Genomic DNA, 24,693 nt, shown 5'->3' with positions numbered 1-24,693 from the left:
AAAAGTTAGTTTTTCGGGAGCAATTCTCCTTAAACTGAAAGCTAATCTAATGGCTTCCCTTTTCAAATTTAGTTTAAGTCCTAATATTCATTCATTATTTTTGTTTATTGTTGGTGTCACATGCTGTTGAGTTGGTTCTGACTCATAGCAACCCTGTATAAGGTTTCCAAGGAGCAGCTGGCGAGTTTGCATCACGGACCTTGTGGCTCAAACTGACCTAGCGGTCCACTGCTTATTCAACAGCACCACACCAGGATTTTTGTTTATTAGCAGGAATTTTAAAAAGAGTTCTAACTTGTGATTATGCAGTTATGCCCCCTCAGATTAAGTTGTTGGTGTAGTAGAATAGAAGGCTTCTAGAGTCTTCCAGTTTTATGTTGGTTGACAATGTGTGCCACATCACTACATAACATATTCATAAACCCTGAGGTTTCCACTCCCAGCCTGTGAGCCTGATGAAGCCAAATTGATATTCCTCTTGTCTTTGTTTGATTGAAGATGATTCTGGGCTGTTGCCAGGCACAACTAAAGCAACAGCCCAGCACTTGGCTTTAATACTTGAATTTGGAGCCAAGTTCTTAGGGAAGTTGGCACAGGGTAAAACCAGTCCCAACAGTTGATCAAAAACCCTATAACCCCAATAAAGCAAAAATATGCTAGCTTTATTAGCAAACTATTGATGAAAGAAGAATTCTTCTCCTAAAATTAAAAGAAATTCTTAAAAGGATGTGGAAGTCAAATGAAAATTGCTGGAGGAAAGAAGTTGAAATTGGAACTACACAACATGGGGAAGACCAAGAGGAAAAATGGGGCGATAGCAACTCACAGATGCATACACTATTTTATATATATAAAAAAAACCACCCAAACTTAAATGATATTAAAAAATTAAGGGTTTTGGTCTGGACAAGGGTTCAACTTAGTGCTTGGACTATGAATTTTGGTATTTAATATTTACTGAATTTGTGCAGAGCCCGGGTGTGGAGCTGTAGGATATGCATAGGACTGCTAACCATAAGTTCGGTGGTTCAAACCCACCATCTGCTTGAAGAAACCCTAGAGTTTCAACTTGATGGCACACAACAGCAACAAACTTGTGCAGAGGTCTCAATATGTAAGATGCTCAATTAAGATGGTTCTTCGCAGTCTTGTATTCATCTGTCTGTATGTTAAATGTTGATTCTTAAGAGTTTATTCTGGTTTTGTGTTTATTTTTTGCAGGGGGGTGTTGTATTTGTCTTTATATATTTTCTCTGGAGGGTCCCTAGAGTTTCAGTGGCATTGGGCTCCTAAATGCTAGGTTGGCAGTTCAAACTCACCAGTTGTTCTGCCGTGGAACTAGGAGATCACGGCTGCAAAGATGTAGCCTTAGAAATCCCAAGGAAGAGTTCGACTCTGTCAAATAGGCTCACTGTGAGTTGGAGTCATTTCTACAGCAATGGGTTTGGGTTATGTTCCTGGGTGCATGCATCTTACAATATGGCTTTGATTATCACTGATTTCAAACAGTAATTCCCAATCATTCTCACTGGAGTTATAGACTATGTGTCCTACAACCTACTGAGTGTCACCCCAGACTTGTTAAGACTCAATGTAAGTGTAAGAGTTTATAGTATAAATCAATGTCTTTCCATCGGAACCTCTGTACATCTCAGGGAACTGCAACCGTACTGTACTCCTAGTGGCGTTCCTGTGTGGTACAAATGGTTAACTTGCTTGGCACTAACTGAGGTTCAAATCTACCCAGACATGCCTTGGAAGAAAGACACAGGGCTCTACTTCTGAATAATAATAATAAAAAAAATCAGCGTTGAAAACCCTGTGGAGCACAGTTCCTCTCTGACACACACAGTTCACCAGAAGTTAGGATTGCCTCAACGGCAGCTGATACTTTACTTTGTTTTTTTTCCCCCTCTCTTAGTAGCTCTGTCAGAATCCTAGTGTGGAGCTGTGGGTTAATGCGCTGGACTGCAAAATAGCTTTGAACTGTAAGGTTGGTGGTTCTAGCTCACCAGTTTCTCATCAGAAAACCTATACAGGGTCACTATGGGTTGGAATTGACTTGACGGCACTGCACAACAACAAGTTGCTTTGTTTATCACCCTTGATGCTTAATTTCCTTTCATTTCCACATTCAACAAATCAACTCGTCTTCTTTTTTCTATTAAGTCCCTTGAATCCATCCATGTGTCTCTGTTGTTGTTGTTAAGTACCTTCAAGTCAGTTTCAACTTATAGTGGCCCTGGAAAGGGTTTCCCAGGAACAGGTGGTGAGCTTCAACTGCCCACCTTGCAGTTCAAACTGACCTTGCAGTCCAGTGCACTAACCTATAGTACCACACCAGGACTCCGTGTGTCTCTATCCCATCCAACTAATCCAATTCAGACCACTGTGACCTTAACCTGAGTTCCGGGCTTCCAGAATTGTTTCCTTGATAGGTCCCTTCCCCTCAGAGGTAGATTATGTGAATACACAACAATGCTAACAGTTCTCGAACTTCCTCATTGACCTTATCGATCTTTCTTTACTGGCCTTATTCATTTTCTAATCATTTTAGTTTTCTATAGACCATCTCTAAATTTTCTTACTTATCTTCTCTGGAACTTAAAACTGAATCAGATGTGTAATGCTTTGCATTCATTTAACTTTCTAAAAAGCTCAAGAAATGCAGTTTTAATGTCTCAAGTTTATTAAAACCTTTCTTAAAGTACAAGTTATTTAAGAGATTTTGGTATTTAAATATTGTTCATGCTGATAATTTAATGGTGGTAGTTTTCAGTATATAGTTTCATTAAATGAGTTAGTGGCAAGGATAAAAATGACTTATGTCGATTCATCTCCCTGAGTGGATAATTTAGAACTGAATCTCCTGGGACTAAAGCAAGGTCATGGGGATCTGGGAGATGTACCCACAATTACTGAGGAAGTATCAGAAATGATCTTTGTATTGGTGAGTTTCTCAAAGGTCAGTCTGTGTCTCTCATGGCCTATTTAGAATGTGTATTTATTAGAAGTTATTGTTCATGTAATGAGACATTTCAATCTCAGACCAACAATTTTTTAATGGTTTTCAAATCTTGTTTTTTCCTTTTTAAAGATTATCATTAAAAAAAACAAAACAAAACAAAATAAACTAACAAAAAATGCAAACTATAATTTAATAGCAAGGGCATCTAGATTCTTAAAACTGGTCTATGGTATTTCATTTATATGCCTTAGCATTTAACATATAATAACATTTGTTACCACAGACTCCTGGTGTGGCATTGTAGGATAAGAACTGGGCTGCAAACCACAAAGGAACTCTGTACAGGTCTCTGTGAGTCAGGATCAACTCGATGGCACTTAAAAACAACAACAACAACAACAACTCAAACATGGAAGGAGCCCTGGTTGCATAGTAGATTACAAGCTGGACTGCTAACTGCAAGGTCAGTAGTTCGAATCTTACCAGTCACTCCATAGGTGAAAGATGAGGCTTTCTGCTTTCATAAAGATTTATAGCCTCAGAAACCCTATATAGGATCACCATGAGTTGAAACTGACTCGACAGCACTTAACAACAACAACAAAAGATTTAAAGCCTCGGGAACACTACACTAGGTTGCTATGAGTCAGTCAATGGCACTTAATAACAATTTGTTAATTGAAAATACCTTTTATAAACAACATAAAAGATGGCTATACACATGGTCCTCACCAGAGAGAATACACAGAAATCAAATTGACTATAATTGTGGAAAGAGATGGTGGACAAGATTAGTTAGTATCATCAGCCAAAACAAGCCCAGGGGCAGACAGTGGAACAGACCACCAATTGCTCATATGCAAGTTCAGATTGAAGCTGAAGAAAATTAAACAAGTCCATGAAAGCCAAACAGATCTTGAACCTTGAACAGATCTCACCTGAATTTAGAGATCATCTCAAGAACATATTTGATGTATTAGACACTAAAGACCGAAGACAATAAGAGTTGTGGGATGAATCAAGAAAGAAGGAAAAGACCTAAATGGATATTCTCCAGCGTAGAGATGCTAAAGCAAATGGAAGAAAAGAACTGAATAGAACATTTCAAAGGGAAGCATGACAAGACAAAGTCAAGCATTATAATGAAATGTGCAATGACTTGGAGTTAGAAAACCTAAAGGGAAAAGCATGGTCAGCTTTTCTCTAGCTGAAAGAACTGAAAAAGAGATTCAAGCTTTGCCTTGCAATACTGAAGGATATGTAGACGATACACTCTTACTTGCTGAAAGCGAAGAGTATTTAAAATACTAATGAAGATCAAAGACCACAGTTTTCAGTATGGATTGCACCTCCATTTAAAGAACACAAAAATCTTCACAATTGGACCAATAAATAGCATCATGATAAATGGAAAAAAGATTGAAATTGTCAAAGACTTCACTCTGTTTGGATCTACCATTAACACTCATGGAAGCAGCAGTCAAGAAATCAAACGACAAATCGTATTAGGCAAATCTACTGCACAAGACCTCTTCAAAGTGTTCACGTGCAAAGATGTCAGTCTGAGGTCTAAAGTGCACCTGACCCAAGCCATGGGATTTTCAGTAGCCTCATATGCATGAGAAAGTTGGATAATGAATAAGCAAGATAGTAGAATTGACCCATTTGAATTATGATGTTGGTGAAGAATATTAAAGGTACCAGGGACTGCCAGAAGAACAAACCTATACATAGACCAAGAGGCAGTTGCTCAAACAGAATAAGGGAACACTGAATGGTTTAAAATCAGGAAAGGAGTGCTCTAGGATTGTATTCTTTCCCCCTATTTATTCAATCTGTGTATACTGAGCAAATAAGCTGAGAAAGTGAATTATGTGTAGATTGTGGCATCAGGATTGGAACTAAGGGGTGCTGGTGGTAGAGTGCGTTACCTGTTGGGCGGCTAACCAGAAGGTCAGCAGTTCAAACCCACCAGTTGCTCCACAGGAGAAAGATGAGGGTTTCTGCTCCTATAAAGATTTATAGCCTTAGAAACCCTATCCAGGGTCACTATGAGTTAGAACCAACTGCACGGCACATAACCACCACCATCACCAATAAGATGGCTGGAACTGTGGTTGCCTTGGCAGAACAAAACCAAATGATTCCGTGGACCTTATACGGCACTTGGAGTCCTGGTGTGGTGCTGTGGTTTAATGTGCTGGATTGCAAAGTTGATTTGGACCGCAAGGTCGGTAGTTCAAGCTCACCAGATGCCCCTCAGAAATCTTATATAGGGTCGTTATGGGTCGGTACTGATTTAATGGCACTTAACAACATACGGCGATTGGGATGTTTCTCACCTCTGCTATACAGGGTCACTATGTGTCAGAACCAACTCGATGGTACACAACAAACTAAGGCCAAATAAGAACCATTTGCAATCTGTTCTGACTCAACGGCAAATTTCACTTCAAGATTTAAAGACACAAGTAGGAATGGGTCTTGTTTGTAGTGAAGGCACTGCTTGTACAGCTTTGAAAATGATGTTGTTAAGTGCTGTCGAGTCAGTTCTGACTCACAGTGGCCCTGTATAGGGTTTCCAAGAAGTGCTTGGTGGGTTTGTATCACTAACCTTGCGGTTAGCAGCACAGTACTGATCCTAATAGGTTTGTAAATTATGGGTAATAAAAAATGCTGCAATGATACAATAATAAAAAATATATTCAGACTAAGTCCACAATTATGAAATACAATATGTGAGTAAAAGCTGTGAAGAAACCGATGAATAAAGAAAGTGGCGCTGTAGGATAAGTATTACACTGCTAACTGCAAGGTTGACTGTTCAAGTTCACCAGTCATTCCTAGGAAACCCTCTACAGGGTCGCTGTGAGTTGGAACCCACTCAACAGTACTTATCAACAGATGGCAATAATTGGAAGAAAATCTACCTGACTTTTTTACCTGACTTAATTTTTTTTTTAACTTCTCTCAGAATTGATTATTGTCTCAGATTTAAGGATCAAGACACTAGTAAAGACCACTGTACTGACAGGAATTATCTGTTTGATCTGTTGCAGGATATGGCTATGAGAATTTTTCTGTAAAGTACTTAAGAAGCTCTGGTAGCATAGTGGTTAGAAATCGGGCTGTGAACCTCAAGGTCAGCAGTTCAAAACTACTGGCTGTTCTGCAGGAGAAAGATGAGGCTTTTTGCTCCTGTAAAGATTTAGAGCCTCAGAAGCCCTGTACAGGGTTGCTATGAGTCAGAACTGACTCCACGGTACATAACCACCACTTAATTATCAGACGTGTTACTTGCATAATTACCTTTTTTTTTGGAAAAGAGTCAGCAAGGCAAATCACCAATAATGACCACAAAAGGGGGGAAAAAAAATGAGTATCCATCAAATGCTCTTTGTTCCTGACACAGAGGCTCAGGAGAAAATCGAGAAAGTAATTAATGCGGCGCGCAGTAAAGGTTGAGATCAGATTGTGGTTTCAGCCATTAAGGAAAGAAAATAAAAATGAGAGGACTGAGAGCTAGTGTTAAAAAATCGGTGAAGGAATGAAAAATTATTCTTTTGGCTTTTCTCACCGGGAGGGTGAGAAACACATTCATTTTGTAACCTGTAGAGTGGTGCTTACCAATGTTTTGGTATTATTATTTGGAATTTGTGACACAGAGTGTGGTGGCTTTGTAGGATAAACACCGAACTGCAAATCACCAGGTTGGTGGTTCAAGTCCACCGGCTGGTCCATGGCAGAAAGGTGAGCTTTCTGCTCCTGTAAAGATTTACAGCCTGGACTCTAGACTCAGGGAAAGAGAAAGACTGTGTGCTGGCAGCCAGGAGGCAAGCTTGCACAATGTGCCCTTTGGTGTTTAAATGATTATATATTTCTGAGTGCTTTTGTGCACATAAAAAAATAAAACAGAGGGAGAAGAAGCAAATACTGCTATTAAATGATGATGCACACAGAGGACAGTAATCATTGCAATGAAACAAAATAGTATAGAATGAGTGCAAAATCAATGTTCTCCAATGTAAAGTATCATTCAATTTACAAAATAGCTTAAAAAAAAAAAATACAGCCTCAGAAATCCTATATAGGGTTGTTATGATGCAGCACCAAGGAGCTCTGGTAGCGTAGTGGTTATGAGTTGGGCTGCTAACATCAAGGTCAACAGTTCGAAACTACCAGTTTCTCCACAGGAGAAACACGAACAGCAGAATGCCTGTTCTGCTCTGCTCTTGTAAAGCTTTACAGCCTTGGAAACCCTGTATTGGGTAGCTATCAGTCGGAACTGACTCCAGGCACACCACCACCGCCACCACCATGAAGCAGCACTGACTCTATGGAGCTTATAAACAACTGTTTGCTAGACTTTTTTTCTCTTTCACCTACTTCATCTCTTCATAATTATTGCTGAAAAAAAGGTTAACTTTAGTTCTGTTTTAAGGATTTGGTGAAAATTCCTTGATAATGCTTCAGGGCATTCTAGGCAACCTGAAGTGTTTCTGTTGTTAAGTGCTGTCCTGTTAGCTCTGATTCACTGTTATTGTTGTTGTTGTTAGGTGCCATCAAGTCGGTACTGACTTATAGCGACCTTACACACAGCAGAATGAAACACTGCCTGATCCTGGGCCAAACTCACTACTGTTGCCACGCTTGAGTCCATCGATGCTGCCACTTGGCCAATCCATCTCATTGGAGGTCTTCCTCTTTTTCTCTGACCGTCCACCTAACCAAACATGATATCCTTCTCCAGTGATTGGTCCTTTCTGACAATATGTCTGATGTATGAGAGGCGAAGTTTGGCCATCTTGGCCTCCAAGGAGCACTCTGGCTGCACTTTTTCCAAAACAGATCTATTGGTTCTTTTGGCAGTCCATGGCACTTTCAATATTCTCCTCCAACACCATAACTCAAAAGCATCAATTCTTCTACGGTCTTCCTTATTCACTGTCTAGTTTTCACATGCATATGAGGTTATTGAACATACCATGGCTTGGGTCAGGCGTACCTTAGTCCTCAAGCTGACATCTTTGTTCTTCACTTTAAAAAGGTCTTGTGCAGCAGATTTGCCTAATGCAATACATCGTTTGATTTCTTGACTGCTGCTTCCACGAGTGTTGATAGTTGATCCAAGAAGAATGAAGTCCTTGACAACTTCAATCTTTTCTTGTTGATAAGAATGTTGCTTATTGGTCCAGTGGTGAGGACTTTTGGAGCAACCCTTTTTCTATAGAGCCAGTTAAAAAACAAAAGCCATTTTCGGTGGCGCTGTTTCTGACTCAAGGTGACTCCGTATCTCAGAGTAGAACAGTTCTCTGTAGGGTTTTTAGCAGTAGATTGCCATGTCTTCCTCTCGAGGCATCGCTGGGTAGACTTAAACTTCCAACCTTTGGGTAGGAGCTATGTCTATGTACATTCACCATTTGCATTGCTCAGGGACTCCTTCTATAGCATCCATTAGATTGCTGAGTTTCTGATAAACTAAGTCTGAGATGCAAGTTCAGAATTAGCATTTCTAACAAGTTCCCCTTCTGTGGATGTCACTGGTCTGCAGATGACACTTTGAGAACCACTGTTGTAAACAAACATTCTCCCGGTCTCCTTCCACTCTGGGACCTGAGCTAAGTGCCTGTGAGGATCTGTGCCTCTTCCTCAGGCCGTGTTAGAATATGCTCCTGGCTGAGGCAGAGAGCTGCTTCACGTATCAAAGTCTTGCTTGTTATTGTGTTTATTCTCGGTTCTTCTATGCTTGAGCCTTATGCAGCTTTTTTGTTGCTATCGCTAGGTGCTGTCAAGTTTGGTTCTGACTTACAGTGACCCCATGTACAACAGAACAAAACACTGCCCGGTCCTGCTTCATCTTCACATGATGTTATGTGTGAGCCCATTGTTGCCACTGTCGTTCCATCTCATTGAGGGTCTTCCTCTTTTCCCATGACCCTCTACTTTACCAAGAATGAGGCCCTTTTCTAGGGACTGGTCTCTCATGGTAACATGTCCCAAACATATGATTAATTCCTTACAATTTGCCTCAACACAGGACCCTCTTCCCTTGTCCCACTCTGATTGAAGTCTTGTCAATCCACCTAGCTTCCAGCCCCATGCTAGCTTGGTCTTTGCTTTTGTTGGTATCCCTGATGGGCAAATCTGCCTGCTTCTAACTCCTGGCTTGATCCTTAAGCCAAAGATGTCTAACCTTCCTTGGTTCATGGTGCCTTTAGCTTCTCAACAACATTTTTACAGCTGTCCCAAGTCAAAGGAAGCTCTGGTAGCGTAGTGGTTATGAATTGGGCTGTGAACTGTGAGGTCAGAAATTCGAAACTACCAGCTGTGTTCCATGGGAGAAAGATGAGGCTTTCTGCTCCTGTAAAGATTTACAGCCTTGGTAACCCTGTACAGGGTGGCCATGAGTCAGTTCCAATTCCACAGCAGATAACCACCACCACCAAGTCAAAGGAAATGCCTAATGGTTCTGTTTACTAATTAGTGTTGCTGCAGGTTGAACTGTGCATTCCCAAATTATGTGTCTGGCCCTTGTGCTTGTGGATATAACCTTGTTTGGAAAGAGGGTTTTCTTTTGTTATGTTAATTTGGTGAGTCCAGTGTGGTGTGGGTCCTAAACCTAATAATTTCGGATTTAAGACCAATGTACATGCAGATACACACAGAAGAAGACAGACGCCATGCAAGGATTGTCTACAAATCAAGGACCACCAAGGAAACTAGGGTTAAAGACAAGAAGGACTCGATGTCGTTGAGATCCTGATTTGGACTTCTCAACTCCAGAACTGTGAGAAAATACATTTCTGTTGTCTCTAGCTACTCACTTGTGGTATTTGTGTTCAGCAGCACTAGGAAATGAACACAGGTTGAAATAACTTAGGAATAATACTCTGTGCAGCATCAACAGATGTTGCTGTGTTTCCCGCAAACGTTTAGAATTTTCATAGGTGTCCTATGTGCCTCAGTGCAGTTTCAGAACTACGGCTCCATACAGTCTTTCATTCCATTGGTCTTTTGCAGTTTCTATCATCCAATGGGACTCACACCTACAGTTTGCAGCTACACATGTCCCCGTACAACATGCCATAAACAAATGCGAATTGATGGCGATATTTATATTTATTTTTGCAATGTCTTGGGATAAAAAACACTTAAACAATGTTGGGTAAGGTGTTATTATTCTCATAAAAACATCTTTCAAAACAAATGCATTTCTGTTTTCCACAAAAGTTAAAATTACATGCTTCAATGGGGTTAATCACTTAGATAACAAGATACCACATCAGCAGAGTTGTAGAGTAAAACCAGATACTGCACTACATCATTAAACCAAACAATTACACTAGAACTAGAAAACTGATTCAGTAGTAAAATATAAAAATCTACAATTATAAATATAAATTTTGTCCATGGAGACACTAGAACATTATTTACAGTAAGTAACAGATTATTCCTACTTTTTAGGTGAATACTGTAGTTGTAAAATGCTGAGTATCATAGAGAACAGACTGTTGTATAAGTTACTATATTAAAAGTTATATTTCTAGAAAACCCAATGATTGCTACAAATACAGCTAAAAATTTGACACCAAAACATGTTTTCCATTGTTGGGAATTACTAAAGTTCCCCTATATAAACCATCATGTAATTCACAATAAAAAGAGAGAAAAAAAAAAAAAAAAATGACCACAATTCCATTCTTAGAAAGACTGCAAAATTCATTCATTTTAGTTCAAACATAATAAGTGAATTACAAGAAGTCTTGCAAAAAGGCACGCATTGTTAATGATGTAAATTTGGCGGCAGAATCCTACATCATGAAAGTTACTGTTAGGTGATAGAAAATAAGCAGGTAACAGAAGAACTGAACCAATTTTCCCATAAGAGGAAAGCAATGCTCAGATGTGGCCTCCTTCCACCCTTTTCTGGGTTAAACTAAAGACTCCAAGCTCTCAGCAATATTTCCATCTGCCAGTGCTGTGCCGTTACTGTCCAGAGAAGTCGATGGGTTCTCTTCCTGCCTTGTGCTCACCAGGCTAAGGACAGCTTTGTAGAGAAATTGATACTGCTCCTAGAGAACAGAGAATGAGGAGTTATAAACGGGAAGCTGAGTGAAGACATAAAGCACTAATGAGGAGGGAGAGCTGTGGACACACTTCCACACTGTTCATGGAAAGGCATGAAAGGGAACTGTAACAAGTGCTCTGTGTACTCTCTACTAAGGAGCCCCAGTAGCACAGTGGATTATGAGCTGGGCTGCTAACCCCAAGGTCAACAGTTTGACTCTACCAGTTGCTTTGTGGGAGAAAGATGAGACTTTCTGCTCCTGTAAAGATTTACAGCCTTGGAAACCTTATACAGGGTTGCTATGAGTCAGAACCAACTCAGTGGCACACAACTACCATCATCACCGCACCACACTTTGTATTATTACATGTTTCAATGAGCCAACGTTCATTGGAAGAGAAGATTTGGCTTCATATACATTCCCAATGATGCAACTGCCATTAAGGCAATTTCAACTCATGTGACAAAGTCCTACTGTCTTTCCAAGCCTGTTTCTACGATCGTAAAATCCTCCACACTATAGAGTTGGGACTTCCTTCTCCAGAAGGACTGTACCCCTTCCTTGTTTGTACATCTCACTATCCATCTGAAGGCACTCAAGAATTAGCCTATGATTAACCTCAGAAATTGAACTGCCTCCTCGATTTTCTTGTAATCTTGATAGAAGCAGATTGCCATCTTCTTCTCCCCTGGAGTCACTGAGTGGGCTCGAACCACCAACCTTTTGGTTATCAGCAGAACACTTAACTGTTTCACCACTTAACTCTTGCAACCTTGCAATAAGGACTCTTGTTCTTAATCCATTTACCATGTGGAATCTGAAGGCGAGGCAACTGGGTATCGATCACCTTGTGTGTCCTATTCGTAGGTCCGTTTTTCATTTGCCTTTCTTCTGTGGTTCTGAAACCCACTGGGGCTGTCTATAGATGGAGATGCCCCCACAAAGGCCTGTACTGCCAGCTCAAGGATGCATGAAGAATCAAGCCTGGCCCAAGATCCACCAATTACCAAGTGATCATTACATTTTACCAGCCTGGCGGGTCCCTAGGCCATCCTCTGAGCAAAGGTGTGAATGTGCCCCACTGTGGTCTCACAGTAGAGGCACAGCAGAAGGAAGCAGGTTTTCATCACAGATGCCAATTTAGGAGGAAGACCGTGAGCCAGCGACTAGCATCCCAGCAGAAAGCATCATCAGGGCTGCAAGGGCACAGCTGCGCCAGTAAGTACACTTGTGAAACCGGAGTTAGAGTTCCTTCTTGAGAAAGGCATTTCCCACGGAACTCCTTCAACTCTTCGGGTCCAAACGAGCCTCTTGGGGGGGCTCCTCTGAAGTGCATTGTGAAGGTCACCTTGACCTCCAGCCTTCTGTCAGATGCAGTTTGCCACTTTGCAGGTGGACTTTGTAAAGCGAGTCTACTTACATACCAGGAGAAAAGGGTGATAAGGACTCTGTTGTGAACTATGGCATCCACACCCACCCAGACTTCTTTCATGAGACACTCGTGTTACTTACGTTCTTTACTGTCTTTCCAACCTCTGTTTCTGCAATAATTGTTATTGTTGTTGTTAGGTGCCATCTACTCGATATCGACTTATAGCGACCCTATGCACAGCAGAACGAAACACTGCCCGGTCCTGGGCCAACCTCATTACTGTTGCCACTCTTGAGTCCATCGATGCTGCCACTTGGCCAATCCATCTCATTGAGGGTCTTCCTCTTTTTCCCTGACCCTCCACCTTACCAAACATGATATCTTTCTCCAGCGACTGGTCCCTCTCCTGACAATATGTCTGAAGTATGACAGATGAAGTTTGGTCATCCTGGCCTCCAAGGAGCACTCTGGCTGCACTTCTTCCAACACGAATCTGTTTGTTCTTTTGGCAGCCCCTGGCACTTTCAATATTCTCCTCCAACACCATTAACTCAAGTGCATCAATTCTTCTATGGTCTTCCCTATTTACTGTCTAGCTTTCGCATCCATATGAGGTTACTGAAAATACCATGGCTTGGGTCAGGTGCATCTTAGTCCTCAAGCTAACATGTTTGCTCTTCAGTACTTTAAAAAGGTCTTGTGCAGCAGATTTGCCAAATGCAATACGTCGTTTGATTTCTTCACTGCTGCTTCCCTGAGTGTAGATAGTTGATCCAAGAAGAATGAAGTCCTTGACAACTTCAGTCTTTTCTCCATTAATAAGAATGTTGTTTATTGGTCCCTGGTGAGGATTTTTGTTTTCTTTACATTGAGATGTAATCCATACAGAAGGCTGTGCTTTTTGATCTTCATAAGTAAATGTTTTAAGTCCTCTTCACTTTCAGCAAGCAAGGTTGTATCATCCGCATATAGCAGGCTGTTAGTGAGTCTTTCTCCAATCCTGACGCCACGTTTTCTTCATAGAACCCAGATTCTCAGGTTATTTGCTCAGCATAGACGTTGAATAAGTATGGTGAAAGAATACAACCCTGTCACACACCTTTCTTAACTTTAAACCATTCAGTGTTCCCATGTTCTGCTTGAACAGCTGCCTCTTGGTCCAGGTACAGACACCTCATGAACACAATTAAGTGTTCCGGAATACTCATACTTAGCAATGTTGTCCATAGCTTGTCATGATCCACACAATCAAATGCCTTTGCGTAGTCAATAAAACATAGGTAAACATCTTTCTGATATTCTCTGCTTTCAGCCAAGATCCATCAGACATCAGCAATGATATCTCTCCATCCATGGCCTTTTCTGAATCCGGCTTGAACCTCTGGAAGTTCTCTGTCAATGTATGCTTGCAGCCATTCCTGTATTACCTTTAGTAAAACTTTACTCGCATGGGATATCAAAGAGAAACCCTCCAAATTCCTGTCAGTTTCGGGACATCCTTCTCCAGAAGGACTGTACCCCTTCCTCGATTGTACATTTCTCTGTTTGAAGGCACTCAAGAATTAGCCTATGATTAACTTCAGAAATTGAATTTGGCTTGAGAATAAAGGGAACTGTTTGAGTCCTGAAATTTTTGAGGTTGGCTGCGTATAGGAGGTCCCAGGATAGGAACATCCCAATTAATGGCAACTTGTACTCACCCTTCATCTAAAAGTGTATAAATTTGTCCTCATTTTGACATGATTGAACAAGTCCCTGTCACTGATGCTGTTAAGTGTCGTTGAGTCAATTCCGCCCCACAGCTACCCCGCATAGAGCTTCCAGGGTTTGAACCGTTGACCTTGCCGCTAGCAGTCCAGTGTCACAACAGGACTCCGAATAAACCCCTTTCATAACAAATTCTTCATCACATTCTCCTTCACTTGCTGCATGTGAAACTTTTAAGTCATTGAAAAGGTTTCCAGTCTTTTCTTGCACGTAAAAAACTAAAAAAACACACTTCTACCAACTCATAGCGACCCTAGAGGATAGAGCTGAGCTGCCCGCTAGGGTCGACACGTCTGTAACTCTTCATGGAAGCAGACTGCCATGGGCACCTCCTGAAAAGCAGCTGGTATGTTCAAGTCACCAACCTTTGGGTTAGCAGTTTTAATCACGTTACCACCAGGACCCCTGTCTTGTAGTACAGAAACAAAAACCAAAGACACTGCCATCAAGTTGTTTCTGACGCATTTGTTGTTGTTAAGTGCCGTCTCGTTGCTTCTAACCCAAAGTGACCTTGAATTGGGTTTCTGAGGAATGGCTGGTGAGCTTCAACCGCCAATCTTGGGGTTCAAACCAACTTTGCTGTCCAGCTCATTAACCCACAGCTCCACACCAGGACTGCTTCTGACCCATAGCAACCTGGTATAGGGTTTCTGAAGCTATAAATATAGGAGCAGAATGCCTCGTTTTCCTCCTGAGGAGCTGGTGGGTTTGAACTGCCAACTTAGTGGTAAGCAGTCCAGTGGTTATTCTTAGGAACCACCAGCGTTCTTTTCTTGCACTAAAATGAGGCTTTCTACTTACCTACGAATTTGATTTAGAGGCACTCTTAGGAACAGATCTCCTTTGTAACCTGGAGACTGTAGGCTTCAAAATGTTCATGGAAAAATTTCACGAATTTTTTCCATGAAGTTTTTGAAGCCCCCTCATATTCTGAACATGTTAGGAAGAACATGAACAGGTTAGTCAAAACATGAACCCTTGGAAAATAACTTTATTTTACTGGGAAAATCAAACGAGTTCTAGCTTTTTCAGTATTACATTTTATATTTGTTGTTCTGCTTCTATGAATTGTGACAATTGAATAACTTGCAATTCAGCTTGAGAACTACATGCCCCTGTTTTTTTTCACCCAGTGCAATCTTTCCTAGTACAAGAGAAAAAAGCAATCTCTAAGAAATATATAGTTCTAACAGTGAAAAGTTCTTTATTACTTACAATGTCGGCAAAGACCCCTGGTCTCATCAAATTGATCATCTTGGCTACCTGGTAAACATCCATGGAATTTTCTTTTTCTAGCTGATGCATAAGTGTTGTCAGGGCACAGAACGTTCCTGCTGTCACTCCTCCGTGCCTTGTAGCAAAGGGAAAGGACAGACATCCCATTCAGCTGCATCAAATGCTCATAGGTGGAGCTCACAGAGCATATAACCTTCACAACTTTGCATTAAAAACACTTTAGATTCTTGGCTTTCACTGTGCATAAAATGATGGTTTGTTCTGAAACATTGCCATGCATTCATCATATTAGCAATGGGATACTTTATAGAAATACAATATTAGCTTACGTATTTGTTATTTTTATACTATGGAAGCATATAAATAAAAATGATCTGACTGAAGTTATATATGCCTTCTATAATGACAAATATATAAAACATATATATGAGGGGACTTCCAAAAGTTCATGGAACATAGTAACTTGAGTGAAGGGAAGGCAATATACAATAAGAGGGAGGTCAGGGAAAAAAATGGAGACAGGGAGAAGTACAAGGGTTAAAAGCAACAGAAATAAATGCTGTAATATATACAATCCTGCAATAATGGTGATCTACAGGTGTGACGCTGTGGGCTAATGTGTCAGACTGCAAAATCATTTGAACTGCAAGGCTGGTGGTTCAAGCTCAACAGCTGCTTCTTGGAAACCCTATACAGGGTTGCTATGGGTTGAAATCGACTTGATGGCACTTAACAACATAACAACAAAAGGGAGATGTATGGATGAATATAGGCTGAGTGGGTGTGGGAGAGAGAAAGGGAGTATATACATGCTTTTATATATATATAATTTTTGACCACAAGGTTGGTTTGAACTGCAAGTTCAGAGGTTCAACTTCACCAGCTGCTCCTCAGAAACTCTATAGAGGGCCGCTATGAGTCAGAACCAACACTATGGCACTTAACAACAACATAAATGTATATGTTTGACATAAGATATTTATACATGTGCATTTACCTTTTCTACCAATATATCCATGAATGTGGTGGAGCACACAGAGAGCTGAATTATGAAAACTTGTTCTTGTTGCTGTTGTTAAGTGCTGTTGAGTCAGTTCCGACTCCTAGAGACCGTGTACAGGGTTTCTGAGGAGCAGGTGGTGGATTTGAACCGCAGACCTGTGGTTAGCAGTCCAGTGCTTATCCCACAGTGCCACACCAGACTTCTGAGATATAACCAAATGCCTCGAGGAAATGAGTCATTGAGCTTGGGAGCTCAGGACCAAGATCTTAAGGGACACCACCATCAACTGGCGTAACATAGTCCACAAAGACCATGTTCTGCATCTTTGGTGAGTAGTGACTGAGGTCTTAAAAGTTCATGGGTATCCATCTAAGGTGCAGCTATTGGTTTCTCCTTGTTCAGAGGAAAGAAGAGTGAAGAAAATTGAAGATACACAGAAACAATTAGTCCAATGGATGAAAGATGGCCTTTGCAAACATCAGTCTCCACAATCCTGAGACCAGAAGAACTAGACGGTGTCTGGTGGCTACCATTACCAGCTGTTCTGAAAGGGATCACATTGGGAGGTCCTGGATAGAGTGGGAGGAAAATGCAAAGCAAAACTCAAAATCATAAAAACAACCAGCCATACTGGTAGGACAGAGACTAGTGGAAGCCCCAAAACTATAGCCCTTGGTCTCCCATCAGGTTTGGAAGCAAACTCACCCTCGTGGCTCAATTTTCAGTAAAAGAATATGGCGCTGTAGGATAGGCACTGGACTGAAAAGTTGGTTTGAATTACAAAGTTGGTGATTCAAACCCACCAGCTGTAGAATTGGAACTGACTCAAGGGCACTTAATAAGGGGAACAATAACACTGGGTAGGTATGCACATCTTAGACTAACCAATCATTTGTGGTCAATAGGTCAGCATTTACCTAAGGACAACGTTCAGAAGTGTTATGAAAAATGGAGGAATGGAAACAGGAAGCACAGAGAGGCACTGGGATGAGCTATGTTACAGTGTGGGAGTTGTAATCAATGAGATGAAACAAAATGTGAATGACTTGTTGAGTGGAAAGCCAATCTGCTCTGTAAACCTTCACCCAATTCACAATAAAAAGGAAAACAAAACGTTTATGGAAAAATGGAATTAAAAGACAATGGAATTTTCCCATAAACTTAAAAAAAAAATCCCTTGGATGTTGTTGTCATTGCTATTAGATGCTGTTAAGTCAGTTCAGACTCGTTGTTGTTAAATGTTGTCAAGTTGGTTCCGACTTGTAGCGACCCTGTAGAGGGCTTCCAAGGAGTGGCTGGTACATTTGAATGACTGACCTTGTGGTCTAGTGCTTATCCTACATTGCCACACTAAGGTGCTGAGGAACCCTGTATAGTTTCCAAGGCTATAGATCTTTATGGGATCGGAAAGCCTCATTATTTGTCCCTCAGAGTGGCTGGTGGGTTTGAACTGCTGATCTTGTGGTTAGCAGTCCAGTGCTTATTCTACAGTACCACACTAGGACTCCAATTACATATATATGGACCAATAAACAACATTCTTATCAATGGAGAAAAGATTGAAGTTGTCAAGGGCTTTATTCTTCTTTGATTAACTCTCAACATTCACGGAAGCAGCAGTGAAGAAATCAAACATATTGCATTAGGCAAATCTGCTGCACAGGACCTTTTTAAAGTGTTGAAGAGCAAAGATGTCAGTTTGAGGACTAAGGTGCGCCTGACCTAAGTCATGGTATTTTCAATAACCTCATATGCATGCGAATCCTGGACAGTGAATAAGGAAGACTGTAGAAGAATTGATGCTTTTGAGTTATGGTGTTGGAGGAGAATATTGAAGGTGCCATGGGCTGCCAAAAGAACCAACAGATCTGTATTGGAAGAAGTGCAGCCAGAGTGCTCCTTAGAGGCCAAGATGGCCAAACTTCATCTGTCATACTTGGGACATATTGTCAGGAGGGACCAGTCGCTGCAGAAGAATATCATGTTTGGTAAAGTGAAGCATAAGAGAAAAAGAGGAAGCCCGCCCCAGTGAGATGGATTGGCAAAGTGGCAGCATCAATAGGCTCAAGCGTGGCAACAATTGTGAGGTTGGCCCAGGACCGAGCAGTGTTTCATTCTGTTGTGCACAGGGTCGCTATGAGTCGGTACCAACTTGATGGCACCTAACAATGACAACATATCTATATATGCATACATATATATATACTACTGCTGTTCTGTGCTGTGGAGTTGGCTCCAACTCATAGGGATCCTACGTAGAGTTTCTGAGGAGCATCTGGGTGGTTAGAAACACCAACCTTGCAGTTAGCAGTCCAATGCTTACTCTACAGTGCCACATGAGGGAGGACCCCTCTGATTAGCACCTTTTAAAAATCAAGTGCTAAACGAACTCATCAAACAAAGTGTCCTCAGGATACAATGCCAGCGCAGATTCTTGTGAGCTCCTACCTTCACTAGGAGCTCCAAGTGAATTGAAAAAGAAAATTCTGGATTCCCCTTACTCATAGCAGTAGCTAATCCACTCAGGAAGAATCCCAAGTGGCTGACAGCATTAGGTTGGTACAAAGACCACAGAGAAATCCATACACCCGGTGAATGCTCAGGCCTGAAAGTACTCGAGTACGGAACTTACTCATCATGGACAATTATGGGTCCATCCCTGTTGGTGGCTTCTTCCTTGATAATACTTAGGAGTTCAAAAGTTTTACTAATGGGGCTGTCAGGATTTGGCCATTTGGGACACTGAAAATGCCTTACTTCAAGTACATAATCATCCTGTAAGAAAGAAAGAAAGAAGTGCTGGTGGTTAGTGAGGGTTTACCATGAGTGGATTAATGTGAAAAATGTGGGATGGCAGTAAGGTGATAAAACCAGATGGCGTGTGAGTGAGCAGCACTATGGAAGCATAACTCCCTTTATGGACGGTTGAAATAACAACGGTGCCACCTTTGCCACATATAGATTTACTCAGAAGCATAAGATAATCTGAGCACTTTCTTTCTTTTTTTATATAGGTAATAAAACATTTTCCATTTTCCAACCATCTTCACAAGTAGAGTTCAGTGAGCTTAAGTATTCCTCATGTTTTTAAATCATCATCATTCCTGAACTTTTCCATTGTTCGTAACAGAAGCTCAGGGTAATCTCTTGTTCAATTCTAAAACCAAGCTTTAGCGTGAGTGTCTTACCAACCCTAGAAAGCCATGGTATATCTGTGATGCTAACTGCAAAGTCACCAAAAGAAATCTTTAGGGTGAAAATTTGTGTCATACTCATATTCAGGGAGTATTCCAATTTCTGGGACTTCCAGGACTGAAAACATTTAGGGGGGCAGACTGCCTCATCTCTCTCCCTCAAAGTGGCTGGTGGGTTTCTACAACTAACCTTGTGGTGAGCAGTTCAACACCTAACCCACATTGCCACCAGGGATGCTTAAAACAACATAACCCAAACCATGAGTTCTGACTCACAGTGAACCGACATGGGATTTCTGAGACTGTAAGTCTCTCATGGAGTGGCTGATGGGTTTGAACCACCAACCTTGTGTTAGCAGCCCAACACCTAACTCACAGTGCTACAAACACCAGCAACATTTAGATTCAATTACAGGAAGAACAGGCTTGTGCAGCTCAGTGCAGAAATGACTGGCCAGGAGGGTGGGGATGTGGGACACATGTTCTAAAGTGTTTTAGGAAAAATTCACAGATGGAAGCAAGCTTGGAACACTAAGGGCACACAGGGATATCAGGAGACTTCCATCCCCTGTCCCTAGTTTTAATGGAAGTCTTTCTCCCAAGGCTACCTAGTTCATCTGTGGGACTGGAATCAATAGGTTCATTGTTTATTTGTTCTTATCAAGTGTGAAAATTGTCTATTATTACATAAGGAGCTTTGGTAGTGTAGTGGTTACAAATAGGGCTGCGAACCTTAAGGTCAGCAGTTCAAAACTTGCAGCTGTTCCGCAGAAAGAAAGATGAAGCTTTCTGCTCCCGTAAAGATTTATAGCCTCGGAAACTCTGTACAGGGGTTGCTATGAGTCGGAACCGACTCCACAGCACATAACCACCACTATACTGTTTATATTATTAAGCTATCTGCATTACCAAGTTTTGATAGATTGGTTGTTTCAATGTCCCACAGAATAGTGAATTGTCTTATGTATCATACATGGTTTACCATTCAAAGTGAAACACTGAAACCATCTGAAATATGAGGTGATTGATTTCAGATTGAGAAGGTACTGTCAGTCTCACATCTGTAAAGCCATTACTAATACCATCTTTCAGTATTGTAGCATAGTTTATTAAGAAATTATTGAAAAAAATTTCAGATGAATTCTTTGTATATAACTAAGAGTTTAGTAAAATAAACAAAACATCCTAGTTCATTGCACTGTATGTTTTAAAGCACTTCTTCACTTACCAATTCATTGTATATTGACAGAGAATAGTAAGGTAGAGTAAGTGGTTTTTTTCCCATTCTGCTTAGGAGAAGAGCTTTCTTACACACATGGATTTATAAACTTTTCTGTGTATATATACTTTCAGCACAGACGGTAAATATACTGTGTATATTTATTATCAGCAACTGTTTAGTAGTTCAAAAAAATTTTTTTTTAATTTCCTGAGTGTGTAGAACTCAGTACCAGTATACTTTAGTGGTGATTAATAGTTCAAATAATTCTATAAGGTTTTGAAAATGAAAGTGGTAAATAAGCTAATATTAATTACATGGATAATCAATCTTAGTTAAAATCAGATTCCTAGAAAATATCCTTAAAGTAGCATATATTTAACACGTGCTTAAAATGAAAAGTTGACCATTCAAACAATGCCCATACCTGTGTCGCTTCTAATATAAAATCTTGAACGATAACTTTTTCCTCATTAGAGAGACATTTATGTTCCTCAGCCATTAGAATGACCTTAAAGCTGTCACAATTTATAGGCTCATCTTTATTCGGCCAATAAACAAATTCATCTTCTGCCTAGAGGGTTAAAAAGAAAAGATTCTGGATTTTAATAAAATGTCTAATCGGTCAGATTGTAAATTAAAAGTTCAATGGTTGTCACTAAAAAATTAACTATAAATTGTCCTCAAATTCCAAAGTTTATTCTTAAACACTTCTGGGGTCTTTAACCACAATGATGTGCAGAATGAAATATTACACTTAAGAATGTTGATTGTTGCTGGATTTTGCCTGGTTAGCTTGTCAATGACAATGCTACGTTTGTTCCTTCTCTAACTGACAATTGAGTACTGAAAACTGAAGTGATTCTAAGAGCTCAGTACTTTTTAGACTCATTTTGAATGACCAGTAAGAAGGAACTTCAAAAAGTTCCTGGCAAAATGGAAAGAACAGATAATGGGATTTTTTTCACGAACTTTCTGAAGACCCCTCGTCTCACTTTATGGATGAGAAACAAATCTGGAGGTTAAATATATATACAAAGCCTAAATGAAATATTAATTTTTGTTTTACCTTTGGGGTTATCCAAACACACATCAAAAGAAAAATGTGATAGAACTGATTTTCTGATACTAAAAAAAGTCTTTCTCATACTAAGAGTTAGCTTTATTCCAAATATGTGCCCCCTCCCCCCTGCCAGGGATCTCCTTACACAGAGGTAATTTTCAAATATCCCTAAGAAATATTACCAAAAAATATGTAAATATAAAAATATTAACTGACTTCATTCATGGTTTCAATGACCGTTTTCTGAGTATTGTCAAAAAATACTCCACTATGCTAATTTTAAACTATTTCATTTACAAATGTCATTCTACAATTTTAGATTTCAGAGGTTATAAGTAACTTAAGCCCAAGAGTAGACAAGTTGTGTCTCTAAAGACATCAGATCTTAGTTGAATAATTAAAAAAAATAAAATAAAATAATGCTTGTTTATAGACTTGACTTCTGGTTACAATTTCTGTTGTTGTTCCTAAGTGCCATCAAGCAACCCTATATAGGGTTTTTGAGGCATGGCCTTGTGGTTAGCAGTCTAGTGCTTATTCTATAATGCCATGCCAAGGCAGTTTCTGTTATAATGTGATGACTCCAGTGTAAGAAGAGTAGGAAGAGAGACCCAGAGGACTCACCATGTTTTGACCATCAGGAAGCATAACCACAACCTGGGCGTTGTGGTCCCATATCATCTTCCAGAAATCTTTGATGGTGTGGAGCAGAGGATGCTGGGTGATGATGAATTCATTGCTCTGATAATAACCCTATAAAACCAAAGAGAAGATCAAACACTTTTTAGCTCCAGCTATCACTTGCTGTGTAAAACGCAAGCATGTCCCCAAAACACTTATGAAAAATGGGTAGGATAAGTGATATTTCATTGAAGGGATTTGCAATCAACAAGATGAAACAAAATGTGTATGAACTGTTGAATGTGAAACTTGATGATCTCCTCTATTAACCTTCATGCAATTCACAATGAAAAGTTAAAATAAATAAACAGATAATGGATCTTACGTTAAAGTATTCTTTTTCATTTCAGACATATATATAAATAACGATGTGGTTAATAGAGCATGTCACTGGGTGCTCTCAATATGCCAGATACAGTGCGGTTTTCCTCTCCTAAAGTCACGTATTCCTCACTAGAGTGCTATGAGATAGGAACTATTGAGTCCCAATTTACAGATGCTGAAACTGAGGCTTAAGAACACTAGTTTTGTGCCCAGGTTTACACAGTTTTTACTCCTAGGGGCAGGCTTATCAAAATGGCTTGTGGCAAGTGTCTCCTACACTACATTAAGTGGAAATCTCCATGAGAGTTGATAGTTCTCATTTCCCACATCCCCTTGGGTTACTTGGTCCCAGTTACAGCGTGCCAAATTTCAGACCTTCTCACAGATTCTAGTGTCCTGGCACCCTGACTGCTCTCCAGGGCAGGAACCAGGGAGGCCCCTTGCACATTTTGCTGCGGAAACCTAGGCGATAAGGCCATCAGGTTACCCCTGGTTTCCATTTGTTATTTACTAAAAACATCACTTTTCTCGCTTCTTCCACTCTGAGGTCTCTCAGATTCCATTTCTAGCCCCTTTGGACTTATCTGAAGTGTGAAATATATTTTGGATATGAATATTTCTCCCTGGTTTTTTTTTCCCCTGAATAAATGGAACAGTGCTTTTGGCATGGGTATTTGGAGTCCTGGTGTGGCATGGCAAGATAATGCACTGGATCAAAAGGTCAGATTGCACCACAAGGTCGGTGGTTTAAACTCAACAGTTGCTCCACAGAAACCCTAAACAGTGTTGCTGTGAGTCAGAACTGACATGACAACACTTAACAACAACATTAGGAGCATTTCTTCTGAAACCAAGCTCTGTAAGTGGCTGGGCTGAAATAATAATGGAGGTTACATACCAGCTATGAAAGCATTCACCCCTTATATGAAACATCTAAATGGCAGAGGGGAAGTATTGTATTCCGAGAAATCCAGTCTCCAAATGAGTTTGGTTTGTTGGGTAAGAACTGTGTGGCAAATTGAAGTGGTAATGTTGGTGAGCCTGGACTTTGCTAAAGGTGCTGGATTGTAGGTCTTGCTCAGGGACTTGGTCTTGGTAGAAGAAAGAAGAGTTTACCTTCTTGGATGGATGAGTGTTTGTATCTAAATGGTGACTTTGGACTCCTGCAAGTACTCATTTGTCTACTTAAGCCCTCTCCAGTCCCAGAACACATAAGCACATCAAAGAATGTTAATGTTCTGTTGTTGTGTGGGCTATGGGCCTGCAAATGTCCAGTCTGTTTCATGCTCACCAATGAGTGCTGCTCAGACCCACTCTGGTGCTTTGGTTCTGGTAACACTGGCTGGCGGGCAGTCTCCCCAATGACGTCTCTGACTTACCATGATATAGGAGGCATTGATGTAGTCTGTACTTTCCCCGCTTAAGGCTGAGATGCCAACCCTGGATCTTTCCACTAAACACAAAACATTCTTTGTAAACAACATCACAGCCCTGTGCCCACCCCCCCCACCCCCCACCATCTACGAATTGCAAAATATAACTGCATTTCTCAAGTTGCATGCTCTTGATCTTTCTACTAAATACACAACATTCCTAGTCATAACCACATTCCAGCACTGTATCCCCATCAACAAACTTCAGAATAGAGCTGCATTTCTCCTGGTGAATGCTTGATCTTGATCTTTATGCTAATTTTTCTATTCATTTTTAAATGAGTTCAAGGCTTTATGAATCCTTATTAGCAATCGTTTTGTTGGGTGCCAGTGAGTCGGAACACTTCCTTGGGCTCTGCCAACC

The 24,693-nt window shown here is 40.5% G+C and overlaps 1 protein-coding gene across 1 annotated transcript in view; it reads right to left on the bottom strand.

Moving 5' to 3' along the window:
* Positions 1 to 10,899: 10,899 nt before the first annotated feature.
* Positions 10,900 to 24,693, bottom strand: part of PTPRZ1 (protein tyrosine phosphatase, receptor-type, Z polypeptide 1) — a 270,808-nt gene continuing 257,014 nt past the window's right edge. Inside the window, exons 25-30 of the mRNA XM_006859363.1 lie at positions 24,276 to 24,349; positions 22,516 to 22,644; positions 21,256 to 21,402; positions 19,048 to 19,190; positions 15,392 to 15,527; positions 10,900 to 11,040 (exon numbers count right to left, since the gene is read on the bottom strand). Of these exons, the coding sequence (XP_006859425.1) occupies positions 10,900 to 11,040; positions 15,392 to 15,527; positions 19,048 to 19,190; positions 21,256 to 21,402; positions 22,516 to 22,644; positions 24,276 to 24,349 (770 nt within the window). The remainder of the gene's footprint in view (positions 11,041 to 15,391; positions 15,528 to 19,047; positions 19,191 to 21,255; positions 21,403 to 22,515; positions 22,645 to 24,275; positions 24,350 to 24,693) is intronic.

The sequence above is a fragment of the Chrysochloris asiatica genome, unplaced genomic scaffold (assembly GCF_000296735.1).
Source record: "Chrysochloris asiatica unplaced genomic scaffold, ChrAsi1.0 scaffold00032, whole genome shotgun sequence".
NCBI classification, from domain to species: Eukaryota; Metazoa; Chordata; class Mammalia; order Afrosoricida; family Chrysochloridae; genus Chrysochloris; species Chrysochloris asiatica.
The sequence above is the reverse complement of the archived record's forward strand: the minus strand, read 5'-3'. Positions and strand labels throughout refer to the sequence as shown.